General features: G+C 53.1%; 1 protein-coding gene across 3 annotated transcripts in view; it reads right to left on the bottom strand.

Annotated features, from left to right (window-relative positions):
* Positions 1-16,191: 16,191 nt before the first annotated feature.
* The window catches only part of ZMIZ1 (zinc finger MIZ-type containing 1), a 232,916-nt gene continuing 228,972 nt past the window's right edge, over positions 16,192-20,135 (bottom strand). For all 3 annotated transcript variants that reach the window (XM_068547971.1, XM_068547973.1, XM_068547972.1), the window contains one exon: positions 16,192-18,805. In XM_068547971.1, coding sequence (XP_068404072.1) covers positions 18,698-18,805 — 108 coding nt within the window. In that variant the 3' untranslated portion in view covers positions 16,192-18,697. The remainder of the gene's footprint in view (positions 18,806-20,135) is intronic.

Raw genomic sequence — 20,135 nt, 5'->3', positions numbered from 1 at the left:
TTCACTCAAGGTCAGACTTGGCTGACAGTCTGACAGCTTTCCCATCCTCCCCATTCTCCTGTCCCATTGCCTTTCACAGGTATTTCCCTTAATACATTTCTTTCCCATCTAATCCTGGCTTGGCATCTGCTTCTTAGAGGCCGCTGACTAACACCCCCTACACAGACTGGGCTCTTACCTCGTGGGTCCCCTGCCGCAGATGTAGCCTCTCCCTCCCTGAACAGCGACAGTGTTGCTGTGTCCTTGCAGTAGAATGTCGACCTCGCCAGGACGGCCAAAGAGGATTACAGCAGCAATGATATCTCAGATTCCGCTCTACCTGCTGGTCAAGCCCTGCGACCTTCGGCAGCCATGTTCCCCTCAAGCTCCCCTGCCCCTTGCCAACTGGGAGGTATCACGTGTACCCCCGAGCCGGTGTGCTCCTGCTGAGGGCTGTCTCTGCTCCGCCTAGTGCCCCCAGCAATGCACCGGAACCCCATGTAAGTGTCTGGGCAGACCTCCCTCTCACTCCTTTGGGGTCTCATATTAGTTTGCCAGAGCTGCCATAGATACTCTAACAAAATACCGCTCCACCACGGAGCTCCATACTCTTCCCCCCTGCGGGCTTCTCACAGTGGCTGCTCCCCTGGCCATCCTTGCGGCCGCGGGCGCCCTTCGACACAGCCTCCTGGAAGGCTGCTCTCTCTGACGGTAGGCTGTCCTTGGGCCGTGTCTCCTGGTTTCCTGTTGATCTCTCCAACAACCCATGTAGTTCTGCCCAAGCCTGGGCCCACCCAGCAGGAGCCCCATCGGGCTCAAGTGGCCAGGCCGGCGTATCCCACCGTGCACAGTTGTTGCTGTGGCAGCCTAGAGGAGTGTGGCCTCCCAGCTCACCCCACTCCTTGCCACTGAACCGAGCACTCTTTCCTGAAGGGAGAGCCCAGGGCACCCTCCATGGCTGCTGGATCATTAAGACAGCCTGCTTTCTGGTCCCTCTGCCCAAACTGTGTCTGGAGCAATCGTTCTAAAACACACATCTCTCCCTTGTGAAATCCACTGATAATTTCCATCTCCTCCAGGATAAGGAGCAGATTTCTGAGTTGACCGTCAAGGTCTCCGCCCTCCCACTTGACACGGTCCACGGCTGCACCCACTATTTAGGGACATGGGCTCAGGAATCAGGCAGCCTGAGCTCACACCAGGGCTCCCTGCTGACTATCTGGGTGGTCTCAGGGGACTCAGTTGACATGGTTCTTATTAGAACAGGAGGTTAACGATGGTTCCGCTTATGATTTTTCGACTTTACAATGGTGTGAAATTGATACACCTTTGGGAGAGACCATACTTCTAATTTTGAATTTTAATCTAGCTATTTATATGTGTTATGATCCTCTCTTGTGATGCTGGGCAGACACAGCTCCCAGTCATCCACGCGATCACGAGGGTAAACCATCAATACGCTGACAGCCATGCTGTATCCATACAACCAACTCTGCTTTTCACTGTCAGTACAGTATTCAATGAAGTACATGAGATTCAACACTTTATTATGAAATAGGTTTTGTGTTAGATGATTTTCCCCAACTGTAAGCTAATGTAAGCCTTCTGAGCACATTTAAGGTAGGCTAGGCTAAGCCACGATGCTTGGTAGGTTAGGTGTTTTTAAATGCCTTTTTGACTTAACGATATTTCCAACTTAAGATGTGTTTATGGGGACATAACCCCATCGTAAGCTGAGGACGATCTGTACATCCTCTGCGGGTTGTTGTGGGGTCTGATGAGATGCTGCAGGTCAAGAACTTAGCGCCCTGCCTGGCACAGAGAGAGGGTAGAAATGATCTTCTTTTCAGCTCAGGTCTGCCTCTCAGTCAGCATGACCACAGAGCCCATGAAGGGCTGACTTCAGGTCAGGGGGTCTCTGTCACCCCTAAGCTCCGAGTGAAGAATGAACAGAAGGGCCACCCTCAGGCTCGGTCTGCCTGTTGAGGGATCAGAGAGGCAGGTCCAGTCACCCCTGGCAGGAGTGGATGTGGTCCTCTGAGCCAGACCTGGCAGAGTCACCGTGAGGGCTGAGCGTGGGCAGAGAGGTGGAGGGAGGGAGAGGGAGGGGGTCTGTGTGTCTGCGGGTGTGTGTCTGGGGAGGGTCGTGCGGCTGGGGCTCAGGGACTGCTCGCCCTCCCATCCTCAATCCCTGTTCCAGCCCCATCAGGCGCTGCGGTTGGACTGCTGCTTACTGCCCGTTCCTGCCCCCGTCCCGCAGGCCACTCTCTAGGAGGCCTTGTTTGCTGAGGCCCCCCGAGTCCCGCCTGGCGCCAGCCTGGCCCGCTCAGCTGTGCCCCTCCCCAGGGCTTTCCCCACAAGCCATCTCCTCCAACAAAGAGCCAGTGTCGTCGGGAGGGCAGGTGCTATGCAGGCAGGATGGCAGCCAGGCCTGCAGGATTCTGGGCAGTCAGATCACAGAGGAGTGTGACCAGGGTCTGGCTAGTCGGAGCCAGGGCTGGCGGGCTCTTCATTGTTTTTGTTGGTTTTGAGCCACTGCCCCAGAAAGAGTTCGAGGAGGGAGGCAGGCATAGGCTTGGGTTGGGGAGATGAGGTATATTTGCCAGGTCGGTGGCTACAGGTTAGATGAGGGCCCCCCAGGACGGGTGCAAATTCTCTACCCTCCCCACTATTGGCCCCAGGCCCCAGCGCAACCCGAGATCAGCAGCAGAGAGCTGGAGTCCACCCCCTTCAGCCAGGAAGGAGACCACCCGTCTGCACAACAGACTATTGAAACCCCTGCTTGGGCCCGCTGCCCACTTCTCTGCTGCTAGGCTGGGCCACCTGCTGGTCCCACAGGGCCAGACTTCAAATATCCATAGCTAGCCAGTCAGCCCTGGGGAAGGGGTCCCCACCCACCGACTGGGGGACGCTTCTCTGTGTATAGGCTGGTCACAAACAGGATTTAAGCCAATGGTGGGCCAGGGCTGCTGACTATCTCAGGCCATATCAATAAAGGCCAAGTACCTAAAATGACGGAGGTGAGAATCACCTTTGCTATTTGCAGCTCACACTTGTGGGAACAGGACTATTTACAGATATTAGAAGTGTCACAGAACAAAGACAAATAAATGGACGTTTCAGAGAGTAATGAATGAAAGCTACAGATTTTAGGAGAGCGTGAGGATAAATAGAAATCTGTCAAGGATTTCATGTAGGTTGTGTTTTTCCCACCAGATGATAAGCTCCTCGGGGGTCTTGTTCATCTCAGTAATTCCACCACCATCTCAGTCTCTCACTCCCGGTCATCACTCAGCTCACGGGTGATGGCAAGAAACACAGGATAGATCAGTGGGTGGATAGATGGATGGGGGATGAGTGGGTGGGTGGGTGGATGGATAGATGGGTGGGTGAACTGATAAACAGCCAACTTCACAGACAGGGCTGGCTGAGTAATAACTGCCTGAATCCTGCCCTGGGAGGAGGCCAGAACAGACGCTGCATAACCCTTATCAGCACAAAACCTAGGCTTCTCAACGATTTCTTACAGAGGATGCAAAAGGCACTAAAACATAAGAGATGGATAACTTAGGCTTCATTAGCATTAATAACTTCTGTTCATCAAAAGACATCAATAAGAAAATGCAATAAAGAAGTGAAGCCATATCTATATGTGATGATGGATGTGCACTAGACTTATTGTAATAATCATTTCATGTTATATGTAAGTCAAGTCATTACTCTGTACACCTTAAACTTACACAGTGTATGTCACTTATGTCTCAATAAAACTGGAAGAAAAAAACCACAAAATTCAAAACTAGATAAAATAAAGAAGTGAAGCCACACACTGGGAGAAGATATTCACAATGCATACATCTGACAAAAGTTCATAACCAGTAATATAAAGAACTCTTACAAATCAACACAAAAAGGCAAACAGCCGAGTATACAGTGGTCCAAAGACTTGAATAGGCATTTCACAAAAAAAAAGGTATCCAAATAACCCATAAGCATATGAAAAGACACACAGTATCATTAGTCATTAAGGGAAAGCAAATTAAAGCCCCAGTGAGATAGCATTATACAGCCACTTGGATGGCTAGAATTAAAAGGTTGGTGAGGATGTGGCACAGCTGGAAATTTCATACATTGTTAGTGGGAGTGTATAATTGGTACTATCACTTCAGAAAACTGTTTGGTACTTATCTACTAAAGATAAAAACATGCTTCCCTATGACCTAGGAGAAATTCCACTCCTAGGCGTATATCCAAGAGAAATGAGTGTGTACATCTGCACAAATACTATATTTGAATGTTCATAAGAGCCCCGAACCAGAAACAACCCAAATGCCCATTAACAATAAAATAGATACGCACGTTGGAATACATCCATGCAATGGAGTACCACCCAGCAATAAAAGAGAGCCAACTACTGATACATACAACTACATGGGTGAATCTCACAGACATCATATTGAGCAAAAAAAAAGCCAGAGTGTCTACTGTGTGATGCCATCTACAGGAAGTGCAAGAGTAGATAAAACTAATCTAAAGTGAGAGAAATCAGATAGCTGTTACTTTTGGGGTCAGGTTAGCGGGAAAGGGGTGTAAGGAGCCTTCTGGAATTCTGGAAATGCTCTATATCTTGATCTGGGTGGTGGATGTGTGTGTAAAATTCATCGAACTCTACACTGATGATGTGTGTTTAATATTATAGTCATGATATTATTATGGTACACCTCAATAAAACATTTAAAAAAATACATCCAAGTTTCCTTGGTTCTGGAAGAATTCAGTGCACCTGCCTGGACGTGGGGTAAAGGGAGAAACCCAGAGGGAACCCTATCATGGCCCTTCAAATATGCACAGTTCTTGGGACTCAGTAAATCATCTCAGAGGAATTTTTTGAGAAGAGACTGAGTGTTTGGTGATGCAGGGGCTTGATCAGATGACAAGGAGAGGATACTCTTAAGGGAAGTCCAAGGGGTGGGGTAGATGATGACAGAGTGACACACAACTGGGACTTTCCTGCCAGCTCCGCCCCAGGCCATCACGCACCTCACCTGCTGAGGCCCACAGAGAGAGTGGGCTGGGTTTCTGTGCCTCCCCACCCTCCTGTACTGTATTCCGAGGGGTAGGGTAACCAGCTTCCCATCCACGGTCTCTGGGAGGGAAGGGTCTGTGCTGGCCACTGCACCAGCAGCTGCCTACCCAGCTGAAACCAGAGGTGCACGAGAGTGTAACCGAAAGTGGGGCCCAGCTGCTCGCCACTCGAAAGCCAGTAAAGAGACAAGGTTAGTGGAAAGGAAAGTTTGCTTTATTTTGGATGCTGGCAACCCGGCGGGGGGGGGGGGGGGGGCGTGGTGGCGGGGGAGGCAGACGCCTATCTAAAGGCCAATTCCTCCCCACTGACAACCAGTGGGCAAGAGCTTTTATAGGCCGAGGGAGGGGGTTACATGCAGAAACAGCACAGTCAGCTCTGACAGTCATCTTGAAATTTGTCATCGGTGGTCTGACCGGCGTCATGTTGATTGTTTTAAGTACATTTAGTCTTCAGTTCCAGGGTTGTTTTTTTCCCATTTCTTTGAGGCCCGTTCTCAGAATGGTGGCAGCTTATGTCGTGGCTACAGTCTGGCCATCATGTAGTTAACTTCTTCCACCTGGCGGGGGTTTCAGCATCTACAAGACAGCTCACAGGATACGGCTCAGAATATTATCTATAGCCCTTGAGCAGGAACTAAAGGTCCTTGACTGTGCTTACTGACTAAACTGTTATTATTTGGTCTCCTTTGAGCGTTTTCCTTCGTTTCTGCATTTTCTCACTTCTCGGATTAAACTTATTCTTTGGCTGAAGTTTTTCCACAGACAAAAGGCAGCCTGAGGACATGGGGGGCCATGGACCATAGGGTCCTGCTTCATTTCAGGAGGAGGTGGGAGAAAGGCAGGCCTTGAGCTACTCCTTTGCCCTCTGGGACCTTGGTTCTCTCCTTGGTTACATGGGGAGGTTGGGCTACACCTCCCAGGTGGTTTACACTGGAAGTTCTGATGGTTCCCTGGGAGCCCCAAACCACTCATGAGCTGAGGTGGCCTGCCAAACCTGCACCCTCCTCTCCACAGTGCAGCAAGCACATCTGGAAAGCCCCAAGGGCCCCCCTCTGTTGACCTCACAGAGCTGAAGTCATCTGTGCTTCTTCTCCCATGAGTCAGGGAACATCACAAGATGGTGACACAGGTGGCAGCTAGAAGCCCAAGTGATGGAGCGGAAATAGGCTGATGGCTAAAGCATCACAGGTACAGAGAAAGGAACCCAAGCGTCACACTCGCCTCCTTCCTCTCCCCACTGCCCCCCTCCTGTCAATCAGGAGTGTCCTCTCCATCCTGCTCTATCCACCTCCTTTGCATCCCTCTTGCCCACCCTCCCTCCTCATTCTACGACCCCTGCCCCAGGTCCAGGCCACAGCCCCTCACCTTAGAGACTGGAGGAGGCCTCTCTACGTGCTCCAGCCTGAGCACCTCAGTCAAACCTCCTCAGTGCTTCCAGGAGGTGCTCCCCACCCCACCCCCAAATTTATTCAAGTATGATTTACATTCAGTGAGATGCACGGATCTGAAGAGTAGGGTTTGAAGAGCTTTGACAAATGTATATCCCTGTGTGACCAAAGCCCCAGTCAAGGTATAGAACATTTCCATCCACCTGGAAAGTTCCCTTGTACTCCCTTTCAACCAGCCATCCCACACCCAAAACAATCTCTGTTCTGATGAATTTTGTGAGTTCTTGAATTCCACATACAATGGAATTTCATAGTAATTATGCACAACTTATTCCTATATGTCAGGCTTCTTTTATCCAACATAATGTTTTACCCTCATCCATCTTTTGGACTAGTTGGATAAGGTTCCATTTTATGAACATAACTCAATCAGTTTATCCATTCTCCTGTTGATGGACAGCTAGGCTGTTTGCAGTTTTTTGTTTTATTTTTTTACTATTATGAAAAATTCTACAAGTTTTTCTTTTTTCCACACACACACACTGTATTTTATTTTTACAAGAGATAAATAGACTGACACCAAGCATAGTAAATGGATGACCGCAACAAAAGCAACAATGATTGCAATTACCAAACACGAAACAGAAAGTGATTCCAGGCCCAGCCAGTACCACAGCCCAGGGGCTGGTGTGGTAGGTCACTGTCTGTGGGCATCTCTCAGGCTGGGGCCTCACGTGGCAGGATTGTCACAGAGCGGCTCTGTGTCTCCTGAGTCTCCTTCTTCACCCTCAGCCTGGCTCAGGTGAGTCACAAACACCTGAGCATGAAGTCATCCTCTGGACATCCTCTCCCAGGAGGGTGTGCAGTTTACAAGGGAAACCACAGGAGAGGGGCTGCAAGCATCCCTCCTTCACGGTGACGTTGATGCTCAGGTGCCCCCTTCATGGTGACATCGCCTCCGAGGCCCCACAGACACTTGGCTCCTCCTTGTACTTGTTCCTTCTGGTCTGTTCTGGCAGCAGCAGGGGCGGAGCTGGGTCTTCAACAGGCAGTTTGGGGTACCGGAGGAGGCCTCCTTGGAACCTGCATCCTCGGGCCTTTTCAGCTCATCTCTCCTTGATTGGCGGGGTCAGGGCCCCGACGGCTAGCGAGATCCACTGCCTGGGCTTGTGTCCCTGTCCCTGTTTCTCCTGCTGCACCAGAAAGGGAGGGAGGTCCCGTTACACCAATTACCCAGTGCTTCCTGGGGCTCTTCCCTCCTCTGGTGGGCACCAAGCTCTGCGCCCTCCGATTGAACACTGGGACCGGGGGTCTCCTTCTAACCTCCTCCTGCTCCTGGAGGAAAGAGGCTCGCAGGACATGCTCCTGTTTCTCCACTGCACACCGCTGGGGGGCAGGTGCCTGGTGCAGCTCAGAGGCCACAGTGAGGGAGAAGTTGCTGCCTCTCTGGACCCAGGGGATAGCGCTCCTCGGCCATAGCTGCAGTCTCTCACCTGTCCCCTAAGTGTGGAGCTGCTGTGAAGGTGCTAAAGACGGTTGAGTGATTGTCTCAAAGTCTCAGGACCTTGGGGGTGAGAATCAGGCTCTGTGCCCTACCTAGCACTAGTGGTGTTCTCATGGACAGGAAAGGTGATCACGCCAGGCCTCTGAAAAGCTGCCCACAGGCACCCTCTGCCACTTTCTCCATATCTTCTCTCTCTTTTCCCCCTTCTCCTGGGACACCCCATCTTTCCCCAAAGCCATGACAGAACCTGGGCCCTAGTCCTCACAATACAATGAAGCCCGGGGGTCCTGTTTGGACTGGTCCTGGGAGTGATGCATGGGGAAGATGGCAAGGGTTTGCCTCCGTCCTTCCATTCCCTGAGCTGGTGCTCTCCTAAAATAACTATACATCCAGCGCATCTTGCATGGCAAACATGAATTTGCTTCACGCTGATGGTTTGGTGACCTATGGCTGCATGACAAATTAGCCTGGAACAGCAGCTTCAATCAATAACAATCACTGATTCGGCTCCCAGACCTGGGGGCTGACTGGACCCAGCCATGGGCTGACAGTCCTCCCTCAGGGTGTTCTGGGGCCAGATGGTGGCTGGGCATGGGAGCCATCCTCACTCCCATGTCTGGTGCTCAGGCTGAAAAGACTCAGACAGGCGGGGCTGGAGCCAGCTCTGCAGGCATCCCTCACTCTCTATGTGGTCCCTTCCTGTGGTCTTTCCACATTGTGGCTTCAGATAGCTGGACTTCCTCATGGTGGCTGAGGGCTCCCAGATCTATAAGAAACGTCATGTTTCTCCATCTTATATAACTTGACCTTGTTCCTGACAGTAACCTTGATGTTCTTTGATGTTTAGAGAGCTCCCACTCCTTCCTACTATGAATTGAATTGCAACACATGTCTTCTGTTAACTTGACAACGACCATGAAGGGCATCCTGTCCAAATCACTTCACTTTAACGCCTCACTTTCTTCCTAGACCACAGAACTGATGGGGAGACATCTCAGTTTGAAGACAGGCACACACACACACACACACACATACACGCCTTTGTCATGTCTGGCCTCCCACAATTCTTCCCCTTCCTAACAACACTCTGACTTCCTTTGGAGGAAATCTTTCTCCTACTACATCTTCTGAGTTTGTAAATCAATGTATCCAGGTGCCCGAGCCCTACCGTGTAAGCCAGGGGTCTGCAAAGCTTTTTCTCTTTTTTTAAAGATTTTTTTGTTGTGGACCATTTTTAAAGTCTTTATTGAATTTGTTACAATATTGCTTCTGTTTTGTGTTTTGGTTTTTTTGGCTGCGAGGCATGTGGGATCTTAGCTCCCTGACAGGGATCGAACCTGCAGCCCCTGCATTGGAAGGCGAAGTCTTAACCACTGGACCGTTGGGGAAGTCCCTGCAAACTTTTTCCTAAAGGGCCAGATAATACATTCTTTATGTTTTATGGGCCAAGAGGCAAAACTGAGGCTATGATGTGGGTATTTATATTGTGGTCTTGAATTACCGTAAAGCATCAGGGATGGAGAGAAGACGTCAGATGAAAGAGATATTGAGGAAGTCAAGTCATCAAGACTCAGTTGTTAAGGTCATGGGTGGGATGAAGAAATTGCAGACGGAGAAAGGGCACAAGAGCAACATCCAGAGAACCAAGTGCTGCTGTGTTAGGTGGGGTTCTCCAGAAGCAGAGCCTGAGATTGGGATCCTTGTGAAGTTGATTTATTGAGGGATTGCTATTCAGAACAACCTGCAAGACAGGGAGGGGTGAAGCAGGGAGAGGCTAGCGTTGGCCTGGTCATAGAGCAAGGGCTTTGGAGCATAAACTATACCACAGTGACGTCTTCCCTTAAGGCAGAGGGCCAGCATTTTATACTCTGTACTAGCCATTGTTTGTGGGCTGCCCCCAAGGGGTGTAAGTTCCCCGATGAGGCAGCTCTTGTCACCTCAGGACCACCTCTTTTCTAGAGAAAGGGGGGATGTACGCTGAGAGTCCACACTCATGGCAGCTGGGGGTGGGCGCCTCGACCCTGAAGAGGGATGTGGGCAGAACACCACAGTGTTTCCTACAGTCCTTGCACTGCTCAGACCCACCTGCCTCTCAGGTTAAGTTGATCTCACCTGCCTATTGACAGACAAGAGTTGTCATTGGTTTGGGATATATAGAGCAACCCGAAGGATAGCATCCAATCCTCACAGGGTGTCATCTCCAAGCTGGTACCTCAGCTGCATCTTTACGAGGCCATTCTACCATCCCTCAGGTCTGCAGCCTTTGCGTGTTACAGAACCTAGGATTATGGACCCATGGCCACAAGACCTTTTCTGCAATTCAGACCTCTGTTCTGCAACGATATTGCATGAGACCCCATGCCAGTGAATCAGACACTCTGTGAGCCCTCAGGTAAGGGTGCTGGCCTCAGGTTCCATAGGACGGAGAGGCAAACCCATGCCCAGAAGATGTATCAATTCCGGTCAAGGTGAATCACTGCCCTCCCCATGATAGTAGGGGTCCTATGCAGTGAACTTGCAGCGGGTGGCTGATTGGTCTCCTCGTGGGATGTTATTGGATCAGGGGCTCAGCTTTGGTCTCTGTGGGTGACAGGTTGGCCATTCAGCAGTGGCAGTAGCTAGATCAGCCCTGGTGACAGGGAGCCCAAGCTGTGGGCTCATATCTAACTCATATCTAACTTGATCTCTGTCTCCCTGATACTCTGTTCTCCATGGTGCTCCCTGGAGGCCCATATTGTGTAATCACGAGATGGAGAGCAAGGGGTGGGGACAGAGACTGGCCAAGTCACCCTGCCTCCTTGGTTGTTTGGTGTCTCTTCTGCACTGGACAGTCCCTGGCATCTGTTAAAATGTGCTACGTGGATCCTCACATTTTGCCCACTCCCAGAGGTCTAACCACATGCCTCTTTCCCAGTCCTCCCATCCTGGATAGGCCATTCTTGCTCTTTCCAGGCCTCTGACCAGCTGGCTAAGCTATTTGCCCCTGCCCATGAGCACGTGTACATCCATCTTTTCTCAGTGACTTCTCTCTCCGTGCAGAACAGAAGACCAGGCTCACTGTCCAAATCCCGGCCCATTGGAAGAATGCCCTCTCACGGGAGTCTTTCAGCCCCTTGAGTGGGGCTGTAGTGCAGGTTCCGTCCACACGTGGTTTGCACCCACATACCAAGTGGCCTCATCTGTGAACCACGCTCAGGAACCTTCCTTGTCTGCCAGCTGGTTATAATAAGCCCTCCATGCGGCAATAGATACCTGCCAAGGGGAGGCGCTGGGGCACCACACCATCTCGAGTCTTGGGGTCTCACTTCTTCCCTACTAGAGGCCTGACTTTGGTACAGGAGAACGGCCTTGACGGAGCATCCAGCCTTTCTGAGCTTCTGCCTATGACGAAGTCCTCGCCTCATCTTGCTCTTTCTGGCCTCCAGCTGCAGAAGATAAGCTCGGTGCTTCTTGCCAAGAGGTTTCCGTGGACTCTCACACTTTGGGTTTTTTTTTTTTTTTTTTTTTTTTGCCCTTGCCACGTGGCTTGCGGGATCTTAGTTCCCCAACCAGGGATCGAACCTGTGCCCCCTGCAGTGGAAGTCCGGAGTCCTGACCACTGTACCACCAGGGAATTCCCACTCACACTTTGTTTTGAATGGCTGATGAAGAGATCTGGGACTGTCATTTCCTTTTTTCAATGAATCAGTGACACTTGGCAATAGTCACTCAGTTGCACAGTCCTAACAGTTATTCTTCCCTCCCACCTCTCAAATGCCAGAGACATTGTATCAGCTGGCACAGCCCCCTGACCCGTGTGCCATCCCAGGTCACTGCAGGTGAAGATCATAGCAGATTCACGGCTACCCCATGCCCGCGACTGTCACCAGTGGTGGCACCTCATTCACATCTGGTCAGTGACCCACTTCCAGCATCTCATTCTCAGAGGCTGCCTCCCAGGCCCCCTCCTGGCACCCACTATCTTAGTCTGGTTCCCTAGGAGCAGAGCCTGAGATGGGCCTTCAGATTCCCGTGATTTACTGAGGGAGTGCTCTCAGGAGAAACCTACAAAGGAGACAGTGAGGGTGAAGAGAAGGGGAAAGGGTAGGGTAAGCATCTGGCCTCAGGTGAAGTCCAGCCCTGACCCGATCCACAGGGAACGCTACCCACACTGCAGCAAAGAGGCTGTCACGTGGTGGCTTTTAATAATCAGTCTTTGGCTGCGGAACCCTAGACAGGGGTGCATGTGTGGGGGCAGGAGTGGGTGACGTCCCAGGCAAGGAGGTCCCTGTCTGCTGAGGACAATTGTCTGGTGAAGAGAAGTGAGCTGCTGGCAGCCAACACCCTCAGCAGTGGAGGGATGGGCGCCAGCCGGAGACGGAGAGCCTGACGGACCTCCGCTGTACCTAGTGACTATGGAACCCCTGAAGACGATTAAGAAGGCACGGTCAGGGGGACTTCAGGAGCACTGACCACCCAGAAGAGGGGGTTGTCATGGTACCCAAGAGAAGGAGGTTTCAAGGCAGAACGGGCAACCGTCAAAGGCAGCTGTGAGGTCCAGTCTCCAAAAGCGGCACGGACTTGAAAAACCAAGGGGTCGTAGGTGAGCTTGCAAGAGAAGTTTCAGAGAACTTCAGAGACGTGGGCTGCAGGGTGTCAAGGATGATGGGCGATCAAGGAAAGACGGAGCCGTCTCCATGAGAAGGAGCAGAGAGAGGCTGGACAGCAAAGGGTGTGGATGTGGCTCTTAGACCCGAGGCCCAAAGCTCCAGGCCTGCGGAAGGGGGTGGGGGAGGGTAAAGGGAAGGGGCTGAAATCCCTCCCAGAAGAGAAGGAGGTGATGGTGTCAGGGGCTGGGGAGGGGCTGTCCCTGACTGGGGAAGGGACACCACATCCTCTGGGCCTGGCGGAAGAAGATAAGGCTGGGGCAGGATGGAGGTAGGTTTGTGGGTGGGGGAAAGTTAGTGGGGGGTCTGTGTGATAGGGGGGTAGACTGCTTAGAGCAAGGTGGGCGTGGTGGAGCAGGGCGCTGGAGCAGAGGAAGAGGGAAATGGGTGGACAGGCGGAGACACCCTGCCCTGATGTCTCAGTGAGGCTGGAGACCCTAATTTGCCCTGGCAGCCACCTGCAGGCTGAATAACTTTCCCTGCCAGCATCCTATGGCCTTTTGTGGCGGGACAGTCATTGGATTCAGGGTGAGGGCTTTGCAGGGTGGGTTGGGAAGAACGGAAACCCAAGACCCATGGGCTGGAGCATGTGCTGCGTGGTCCGAGTGAGGGGAGGAAGGGAGGGAGGGCAGCGGAGGGCGGAGGGGGCAGTGGCAGGAGGCTGAGCGCCAAGTTGCCTTGAGCCAGGCCCTTGCTGGGCTTTTCCCACGAGCTTTTCTCATTCTAGGCCCACAGAAGGAAGTAGCTGGTCTCAGGAGGTGTTAGTGGGATGGGGTGGGCGGGTCTCCACGCAGCCTCGCTAGGCAGTCACTGGCCAGTATTCAGCTGTATCTCTGGCTTCAGGTTCTGAAGCTAGAATAGCAGGAAGGTTTGCGTTTTATCGTGAACTTAGGGAAGATATGGCCCCGCCTCTCCCTCCCCACCCCCTGCCCACTTCCTGCCTTAAAGGCAATGGCATTCAAGCTTTTTGTTTTTAACCACAACCCACAAGTAAGAATTAATTTTACATCATGATTCAGCAGACACACACACACAACTGCAACAAAAGTTTCACGATACAATCCTCACTCTTACTTTGTAGGGCGCTCTTGATGTTTTCTACTTTATTCTCATCTATTTCTTTAAAAAGTGCTGGTCACAACCCACCGAACTGATTTCATGGGCCACTCAGTGAGGCCACAGGGAAGCATTGCTCCAAGGCAGTGGGGAGCTGGGGGCCCCTTTGGGAAGCTGTCATTGAGGCTACTCACCCCTCTTCCAGGAGTGTCTGTTCTCTGAGAAAACACCTCTTGCCGGCAGAAGGCAGTGGCCACGGGCTTCCATTTTTAATGTAAATTCTCCTTCTCCCCTCCCCTTCCATCTCCCCCAACGAAGAGAAACTGGCCGCCCCAGAGAAGGCCCCCTATTCTCCATGGGCCATCCCGTGGCTGATGACACCCTGCACGCGGCCTTTTGGCTCCTCCCGGCACACACACCTGCTCAGATGCAGACGTTCACTCGTTCCTGACACACTCTGCCCCCACCACACACCCATATTCCAGGGGATATATTTTGGGGTGCCTGCCAGACCCCACTTCCTTCTTTGGACTTGTCCTCACCCAGTCTCTGCGGAGGGAAGGCTACGACAGCCACATTTGCTTCTGTCCTATGGCCCGAGGCCAGAGCCGAGTAAAGGGGGGACGGACGGTGGTTGGCTGCTGGGCCCTGAGAATCAGATTCACTTCCCCAAAGTTCAGGAGGGGACAAGGAAGGGCAGTCGTTTGTGTGTCTGAGGTTGTAAGGACAGTTAGAACCAGAGCCTGGGCAGGGGTTGTAGCAAAGTAACCTATGTAAATTGCAGTCACGGGCAAGAGGAGACCCAAGGTCCCCTTCAAGGGGAGGGGGGCAGGGGTGCTGAGAAGTGGGGTGGCCAGACAGAGGTGGCCAACAGGAAAGCATCTGTATTAACTTGACAAGGTACCTGTTCCTAAGCCCAGAGAATCCACAAGGGCTCGCCATCTGAACCCGGCCAGCATCGTACACCCTCCCCGAGTCACACTGGGTCTGGGTCTCCAGCACCCCATATAAGGCCTGGCGCCGTTCAGGGCCCTCTCCCCAGGACCAGGGCCTGCCGGAGACGGGGTCCACCAGCAGGTGAGGACACTGGGCTCTGAACATTCACCTGAGCCAGGTTCCAGGGCCACTTCCAGGGACCCCTGTGTCAGGGGCTCCTCCATCTTAACACCCAAAGCACCGGACTGCATAGTTTTTTGTTTTGTTTGTTTTGTTTTGCAGGGTGATCGGGCAGGGGTGGTGCTGAAAAGCAAAACCAGAAAACACCCAAACCGCTCCTTAACATTCACAAAATCGCTAATTGGCCGAACCTTCGTTTTCGTCCATTTATTTAGAAAAAAATTAACATGGGCAAATGAGATACCTCAGTGTTACAACAGAGTATAGAAATGTCTAGCAATAGTCAAATAATTTGATCTTTAAATACAAAAGAACCACATGAACACCTAATATACAGGTTTCATCTGAATACATATTTATTAGATAAATATTAGAGGTTGTCACATCATCTAACTACATACAGCTTTGCAAGACTAGAAATCACAATTAGTTTTCTGACCAAAGTATGAAATGATTGCATTGTACAGAGATGTACAGAGACGATGACAGTCGCAGTGGGAGTTACTTCAGGCTGCACGGTGGGTGTGTTCATGTGTGTGTACGTGTGAAATCACCTGCGATCATGATATCAAAAATTATACAAAGTATGAATTTGGTTACAATTTTCTTCTGAAATCCCCGTTTCTTTTCATTATTTCCATAGCACCCTAAAAATACACAGGTGGCAGGACTAGTACACTGAAGCTAAATAGTACATGTAGGTAGAATAAAAACAAAACGGAACAAAAAAAACTCCTTTCTACACAGAGTCAGAGTATATTACATGAGTGAGACAGATGCGGAGAGAGACCTCACAGACGCTAACAGACAGGATCTAGTTTTTCCACGTGAAGATGGAGTTCCAAGCCTTTTTTTGTTTTGTTTTGTTCCGGAAAATAAAAACAATACACATTCCGAGGGAAATGAATGCATCTGTTAACATGTCTCTATTTCTCATTTACATATGTACACACGTCCCTTGAGTGGCTGCTGCCCACGTCGCCCTGTCTGGATGGGTCAGGCCGAGGGAGCAGACGTGTAGCTCTCTGGGGGTTCAGGGCTTCCGTTACGGAGAAAGTATTAGAAGTTTCTTAAAAAATAAAAATGGCTACAGGAACATGATACATGGGTAAAGCTTCAAACCAAGAAGATGGGGGTGATTGCTTGTACTTGGGCCTTCCCACCTGCCCGCCAGCGCCCTGTCCATTCTGTGGAGTGGAGACAGAAACATGCCTGTGGGCTGGGTGGATGCTTGTCATGGAGAAGTGGCTTGCTGAGGCATTGTTTTTTGCTGAGGTTACTTATGGCTCCAAGTAGTCATCCGAAAGGATCAGGGAAGCATCTCCCCAGAGTTCAGAACCGCCCCTGCTTGGGGAGGCTGTCATCACCTGAATGTGTCACCAACTGGGGCTCGCTACAGCCCCGGACGCCTTGATGCCTCCCCCCCCACCCCCCCCCGACCTGGCTCCAAAACCGCTCTGGAAGAGTACACGCCCAGAGCGCGGGCTGCAGGCACCACGGTTCTGGAAAGCTCTTTGCTGAACTTGCTGGTGGAGGCTCGCTTGGGAGGGGACCCAGGAAACCTGCCTCAGGTGCCGAGCCCATGGTTTCCTCAGAGATGGTTGAGGCAGGTGCCTGGAGCCTGGGCTGTGGGGAACAGATCGACCCTCTGTGCTAGAAAGCTGTGGATAGGTCAGTGAGCAGAGGGGGACACCCCGATAACAACCAGAACGGACCCCAGGCCTTTCTGAGAAAAAGTTGCACGGCAGGAAGTGGGAACTTCTAAGGAAGGCATCCGTAAATCTGTCTGGGGCAGAACATTCCCAGATGGCCTGACACAGCTGGGGCTACTGGCCACTGGGCAGAGACGGCCACATGTTACCTGGCATTGTCTTGTCCCCACCAGCCAACTGGGGATGGCTCCAAACGGCGGGTGGCCTGCTCTTCTAACTCACTGTACTCACCCATGCTCTTAGTCCCTTCTTCTGTACAAATGGCCCTGGTTGCTTTTTTGTTTTTGTTTGTTGTTTTTCTTAAAAAAGGGACTCGGTCTTTGTCGTTGAGTCAAGGTATTTTAAAAACACCAGCAAAGGCTATAACCAGGTCATGAAAATGTTGAATATTATCAAAGACAATACTAAAATATTCACAAAGATATTTACAAAAGCAATTCTTAAAATAATTGATTTGTATACGGAACACCACGCTGTTTGAAAAAACCTCTGACAACGGGACAAAGGAAAAGGGGCGAGGACGGGACGATGGCAGCTTTCCTACAGAAAACCTTGTGCCGGGCCGTCTGGTACAGCGACTGGAAGTCAACAGCTGGGGCCAACATCCCGGTCACATCCAGAGGAGTGCTGGGGGTGTTCCCCCAACCCCCAACAGAGAGGGAGACGGAGACTGAGAACACAGACAGTGGACGGGGGAGCAGGTGAGGGCCTCGGGCAGCAGCAGGGGAGGGGCGCGATGAATTTACAGAGGGGACCCAAGTGACCCAACGGCCCAACGTCACCGGCCATGCGGCTCGGGGAGCGCAGGGGAGCACAAGGGAGCCTGGAACAAAACGGACTCACAAGAAGCTACCTGGGAGACTCCGAGAGCGAGCGGTTAGCTGGATGGAGCGAAGCGTGGAGGGAAAACCAGAGGCTGCTTTTGCTGGAGCAGGGGTGTGGGGTGAGCTTTCGAGGCCAGAGGGACATGGAGGGAAGGAGAGGCTGGCAGCCAAGCGCGGGGTCTGAGACAGCCACAGAAACACCACGCGACGCTCGAGGGCACATCCTGGCACAGGCGGCGGCAGACTGGGCTGGAGCCGGGGGCAGCCTCGAGCACAGGGACAGACCAGACCAGACAGAGGAGCCGCAGAGAGAGTGATGCCCGGGGTTCCTGCTGCTGAGCCCGTGCATCCCCTGCCTTTCCACCACTCACCTTGCCGTCTGGGTAGACATAGGGGCACTGGGACAGAGGGAAGTGGGTGTCCCACGTAACAGTCTCGGAGAGGTGGGCGAGGGGGGAGCAGAGGAAGGAAACAGGACGCATGGAGAGAAATGGGTCGCTTGCTGTCCAAGTCCGGTGTTCCTTTTCCTCAGGTGACTTCGCAGCTTTAAGATGCTGTCGTTTAAGAACAGGGGGTGGCTTGGAGCAAAGTTGTAAGTTGGCCATTTCTGTTGGACTCCAAATCCGGCTGGCGGCACTCCCCCCCCTTCCCCAATTAAGGGCGCAGTAATTTCAGCTGGCTTCTTTCTCTCTCTGGCCCCCCCAAGGCTGGGCCCCGGCCTGAGTCAGAGGTTGTGGAGCCATCCTGGCTCGGAGGAGGCCTTGACTCCCTTTTCCACCGGTCCCCAAGCAGGAATGGCTCACCCTCTCCCAAACACAGACTCTTGTCTTTTTTTCTCTGCTCTCTGAGAGTGCTTACAGGGTATCCTGGCTTAGAGGTCTGGGGTCAAAGCGATAACCTTGGCCCCTGAGAGTTCTCTTTCCCAGAGGTTTGTGCTTTTCTGTGGTGGGTGGTCGTGGTGGTGGGCAGGCCGTTCTCACTGCCACCAACAGCTGCTGCTGCTCGAAGGTTCGGGGCCACTGGGATACGGGGGCCCCTCCCTCAGGTTCACAGTCACGTGGAGGCGGCTCTGGGCCAGGAAGCAGGGAGGCCGGGTTACAGTTTAGAAACTGGAAGAACCTGCGGGGCACTGGAGGGTCGTCTGGAAGCCGCCGTCAATGTGTGCCCCCTCCCCGGGCCAGCGCCCTGTCTCGAGGGTCATCTTTGGGGCCTGCTCTGGGCGTGGGCTCCAGACCTGCACCGCCTTCACAGTGCACCGTCCCGCCCCTAGGCTCTGAAGGCCGCAGCAGGGGCGGTCCGAGGGCACGGGCTCCCGGCGGGAAAGCGTGGGGGGCAGATGGGGAAGGAGGCCGCGTGGGGAGGGGTGGCCCCGACAGAGGGGTGGGCTTCAGTTGTTCTCAAAGAGAGACAGGAGGTCATCATTACTATTGCTCGGCAGATCGGGGGGATCCAGGTACGAGAGGAGCTCGTCAGGGTTTGTGAGTTCTGGAAGGAGCTGCAAAAGAAGTACAGAAGCTCAGATGAGGTGTCGGCCGAAGGCCGGGCCGGCCCAGCCCAGGGCGAGGAAGCAGGGCACCCTCGGGCCCGTTCGCTTGCCCTCTACCTGCCTCCTGGGGTCTTGGTCCAAACAGGGGAAACTAACAGTGCCGGTGGTCCCCAGATGCATCCAGGCCACCGTGCTAGTCTGGGGCACACCCGTGCTTATTTCAAGTCTGGGAGAGTGGGGCCCTCAGCCCACCAGCCGGGAAGCCTCCTCACGAACACAGTGTTCCTTAGACCCTGCCACAAGGGGCTGGGGGTTCACTCATGCCTCCCAGGAGAAGCCATGTGGCTTTGCATGTAAGGCTGGCCGATCTCTGCGGCTCCCACCGCCCCACACCTCCCCCAAGAGCTCCCGGCTCCTTGCTGAGCCCGCGGCTAGCTGGCAGCACTGCTCTTCCCTGTAGACTCCAGGAAGAGGCTACAGACCATCCCTACCCTCTACTGTGAGGTCCTTGGACTCTTTCGGTCACACAGGGGACCCTCATCAATCTAAAAGCACCTGCCCTGGCCTGGTCTGGGGAGGAGAGTCGGGCAAGAATCCAAGATGGCCCCAAAGCTGAGTGAATCCCATTCACCAGAGACTCTTGCTGGGGCCAAGGGTGACTCTTGCTGGGGCTGGGACGTGAAGGACAGGAGCGACCAAGGAGAGGGCAGGCCTCCTCTCCGGGAATCTAGAGCCTGGGGGCGAGGGGTGGGAGGGGCAAGGGCGGTGTCCCTCGCTGGCAGCCCTGAACAGCTGCCCAGCACCCATCATTCAGTGTCCCCCTTGCCCACCTTCCAGACCATTCAGTTCTCAAGGGGGGTGATCCCTGAATCTCAGCTGCCTGCTTCTGCCTCAGTCACACGACCCCCCCCCCCCGCCCTCGACCCCCAGTGTGACCCGAGGCCGATCCTTCTGTCACCCCACGTGGGGGCCTCTCAGAGTGAGCGATGGAGTGAGCAAAAGCACAGGGCATGGACAACACACAGACTAGAAACTGGAGACACACACCAGCGAGACAGACAGAGGGACCTGTCCCTCCAGCCCCTCCCCTGCCTTGGGCCAGAGAGTGGCAGATGCAGAGATGGCAAGCCGATGTCGGGGAACGGGAGGTGGGAAGAAGGGGGGATGGACCCTCCTGTGCTGCCTCCAGGATCAGCCCAGAGGGACTCTGTGAGGGCCTGGGGGAGGTAGGGCAGGGCCGGGCGGCAGGACTGTGGCCAAGGGGACAGGGGGCGGGGCCAGCAGGGTGGGGCAAGGGGTGTGGCACCCTCGCTGAGGCTTGCCCACTGTGGGGTTCCCC

The sequence above is a fragment of the Eschrichtius robustus genome, chromosome 7, assembly GCF_028021215.1.
Source record: "Eschrichtius robustus isolate mEscRob2 chromosome 7, mEscRob2.pri, whole genome shotgun sequence".
NCBI lineage: Eukaryota > Metazoa > Chordata > Mammalia > Artiodactyla > Eschrichtiidae > Eschrichtius > Eschrichtius robustus.
This window is presented reverse-complemented; position numbering and strand designations above follow the sequence as displayed.